Below are 3,198 nucleotides of genomic sequence, written 5' to 3'. Positions count from 1 at the left end.
GAGATATTTCACGAACTACAAGGTGAATTTTTAAGCACAGGGGGGAAGACAGAATTGTGATTTTTAAAATAGACATATGTGAAAAAGCAATCAGGAATGCTAGAAGAGATTAAATTTAAAACCTCAAAGGCCGCGATTACGTCCTCCACGGGAGACGGCCGACGAGCGGCTGGGGGATCAGCTGGCGTGCATCGGAGCAAGACAGAGGCTGGAAAGGAGGGGCCGGCAGCCCTGCCTGATGCAAACAAAGGCAGCTTCCGCTCCGACTCTCATGCCAGCTGTACGGATCCGAGCACGCCGTACGGACGCGACAGAGGACTGACGTTGTTCCCACAGGAAGTGTCCGCCGCGCCTGCCCAGAAAGGGAAGTAGGAACTCATAGTCACAGGAAGTAGAGAGTGGGGGGAAGGAAAAGAGATGCACATTTCCCAAAGACGAGCCCCGGGCCGGTTACTGACCTCCGGGCCTCAAGCCCAAAAGGAAGAGGCACCGGGGAAGTTCCGGCACCATTTCAGGGCACAGAAGCTGCCATGGAAGAGCCTGCAGCTCCCTCTGAAGCCTCTGAGGCAGCTGGGGCCCCTACGGGTGCTGCGGCAGCAGGGGAGGGTCCTGGAGGGCCCCGTCTGCCCGTGCGCCCTGTCCCCCGGCAAGTTGCGGTTCCGAGCCCGGCCCTCCTCCGAGCGTCACGTCGGAGGCCTGCCCAGGCCTCAGGGGGAGGGGCCGGGCCCAGCTGGCTGCCGAGCCGGAGCAGTGGCAGCTGGACAAAGCAAATCACTTGCAGGTATTATCTGCATGGGCGGTGCAAGGAGGGGGAGAACTGTCGCTACTCCCACGACCTCTCAGGCTGGCAGATGGCCAGGGAGGGTCGTAGTTCGCCGCCTGGGGCCTCTGCAGGCCAAGGCGCCAGCACGGCTGCGCACGTTGAGACCCTGCCTCAGGAAGTGGCGAAAGCCCCCCCTGCTGCGTCCTCACGCTCCTTGCCTGTGATTGGCTCGGCTGCTGAAAGGGGTTTCTTTGAAGCTGAGAGAGAGAGTGCAGGCCTGGAAGCTGCCGGAGGAGCAGGTGCAGAAGGCTGGGCGGATGCCATTGAGTTTGTTCCCGGGCAACCCTACCGGGGCCGCAGGGCCCTTGTTGTCCCCGAGGCTCCTCTGCAGAGCTCAGTGACTGAGAGGGAGCAGATTGCTGTGGGCACGGGGGAGCAGCTTTGCCGCGATGCTATCATGGGGCAATGCTTTCGTGGGGAGAGATGTATGTATGTCCACGGAGACATATGCGATATGTGTGGGCTACAGGTCTTACACCCGGTGGATGCTGTCCAGAGGGAAGACCATATAAGGGCCTGCATTGAAGCACACGAGAAGGATATGGAACTCTCGTTTGCTGTGCAGCGCAGTCTGGACAAAGTGTGTGGCATCTGCATGGAGGTGGTGTATGACAGAGCCAACCCCAGTGACCGCCGCTTTGGCATCCTCTCCAACTGCAACCACGCCTACTGTCTTAAGTGTATCCGCAGGTGGAGGAGTGCCAAACACTTTGGGAGCAGGCTGGTCAAATCCTGCCCGCAGTGCAGGGTCACTTCCAGCCTTGTTATTCCCAGTGAGTTCTGGGTGGAGGAAGAAGAAGAGAAGCAGAAACTTATTCAGCAGTACAAGGAGGCAATGAGAAACAAGACCTGCAGGTATTTTGCTGCAAGCGGGGGTTATTGCCCATTTGGAGAGAACTGTTTTTACAAGCATGCAGACCCTGAGGGCCTGGGAGAGGATCCTGTGCAGGTGGGAGAGGGCGACATGCCCTTTAAAAGCTGTAAAAAAGAGCTTGTCATGCTTCGGCTGGCCAATCTGTTGTTTAAGTGTTTCCTTTCACTGGGAGATAATGAGCTCCCCTTCTCAGAGGACCAGTGGGACTTGCTTCATTATGAGCTAGAAAAAACATTTCAATTTGAGTCTGTAGCATTATGCTGTGGCATGTGGTCTAGTGTGCTGAGGCTCCGTCATCCGCTATTGCCTGTTTTCTGTTTGTAGACACATCTGTCACTCACAGGGGCTGTTGAAGTCATTTTCATGGAGCATCCATCTCTGTTTTCTTGCCCATCCCATTTGTTTCCCCCTATGATTATGGTGTCTCACTGTGTTAAAAAGCAATCGAAAGTCCTTAAAGTTATTGTTTGGTGAAATTAATATTACTGTCAGTTTATGGTTTATTTTGTCGTCTCTGTTTTCAACAGGAGTGACTCAGTTCTAGTCTAGTGTTTACAGAATTTCCACACTCATTTTGAAGTCCCTCAAGAATAAATGTGACAGGGTGAAGGGAGAAGTCTTAACTGAACAAGGAGCTTTTTGCTACTACAGCCTTAAGAAATGGACCCTGGCGGGGCCTTGTGGTGCAGCTGCTCATCTCTTGTTGTTTACATGTTGTTCCTTCCCTCATCCCCTTCAAGTGCGCTCTTTAACTTGTGGTTACCTTGTGGTTTTGTGTTTTACTTGACCAGAACTAGGTGCATATGTTTACATGTTTTTATCCTGTTTAGCTTGATGTGAAATTATTTATATTTGGAAGTGTGTATTTAAGAATTATATATATATATATATATATATATAAAGAGAGAGATGCATATAAATGTGTATAAAAGTTATGTATTTGAAAATATATATAAAAGATATACATCATACTATGCTATAATGTTTATGTAATAAAGTAAATTTGGAGCTGGAAGCTGGAAGTCAAAGGCTAATAGGATTCACTGTGTTGTGTGAGTGTGAGGTGTGTGAATGATCTTTCCCTTTCACAGGCTTCGGTGATTAGCATCTGATGAAAACAGCTATTCAAGAGGCTCTGGTCAAAAGTGGCAGACAGATCTTAAAGGACTTACAAAATATGGCACTGGTCTTTCCTATGATGGCATTAATAGCTCACTCTGCTATTATAAATATAGAAATGTGTGTTCCCATGCAGTTTAGCATCATCTCATTATTTCCTATAACAGTACAATCCTGGACTCATACACACAGTTTTTGTATTCAATATTCTGTATTGTCTATAGACATTCCAAACAAAGGGCTTTTGTCAAAAATTTCAACATATAAGTGACAAGATTATAAAATATAAAATAAAATAATAAAAATATTGAAACCAGTCTGAATGCAACAATGGAAAAATTTAAAAATAGAATGTAGAAAGTAACAAAAACTAAATACAATA

General features: G+C 48.6%; 1 protein-coding gene across 1 annotated transcript; it reads left to right on the top strand.

The window, feature by feature from the left end:
• The first annotated feature begins 458 nt into the window (after positions 1-458).
• On the top strand, positions 459-2,604 carry MKRN3 (makorin ring finger protein 3). The gene has a single exon (XM_004432008.3). The coding sequence runs from the start codon at positions 531-533 to the stop codon at positions 2,019-2,021; it is 1,491 nt and encodes a 496-aa protein (XP_004432065.1). The 5' UTR covers positions 459-530; the 3' UTR covers positions 2,022-2,604.
• Positions 2,605-3,198: the final 594 nt, after the last annotated feature.

The sequence above is a fragment of the Ceratotherium simum genome, chromosome 3 (assembly GCF_057802395.1).
Source record: "Ceratotherium simum simum isolate JZ-2026a chromosome 3, ASM5780239v1, whole genome shotgun sequence".
NCBI classification, from domain to species: Eukaryota; Metazoa; Chordata; class Mammalia; order Perissodactyla; family Rhinocerotidae; genus Ceratotherium; species Ceratotherium simum.
Note: the sequence above shows the minus strand (reverse complement) of the source record. Positions and strands in the feature narration are given on the sequence as shown.

Excerpts from the sequence above, each read along its gene's own strand:
- MKRN3 (XM_004432008.3), top strand. The coding sequence starts at position 531 with ATGGAAGAGCCTGCAGCTCCCTCTGAAGCCTCTGAGGCAGCTGGGGCC.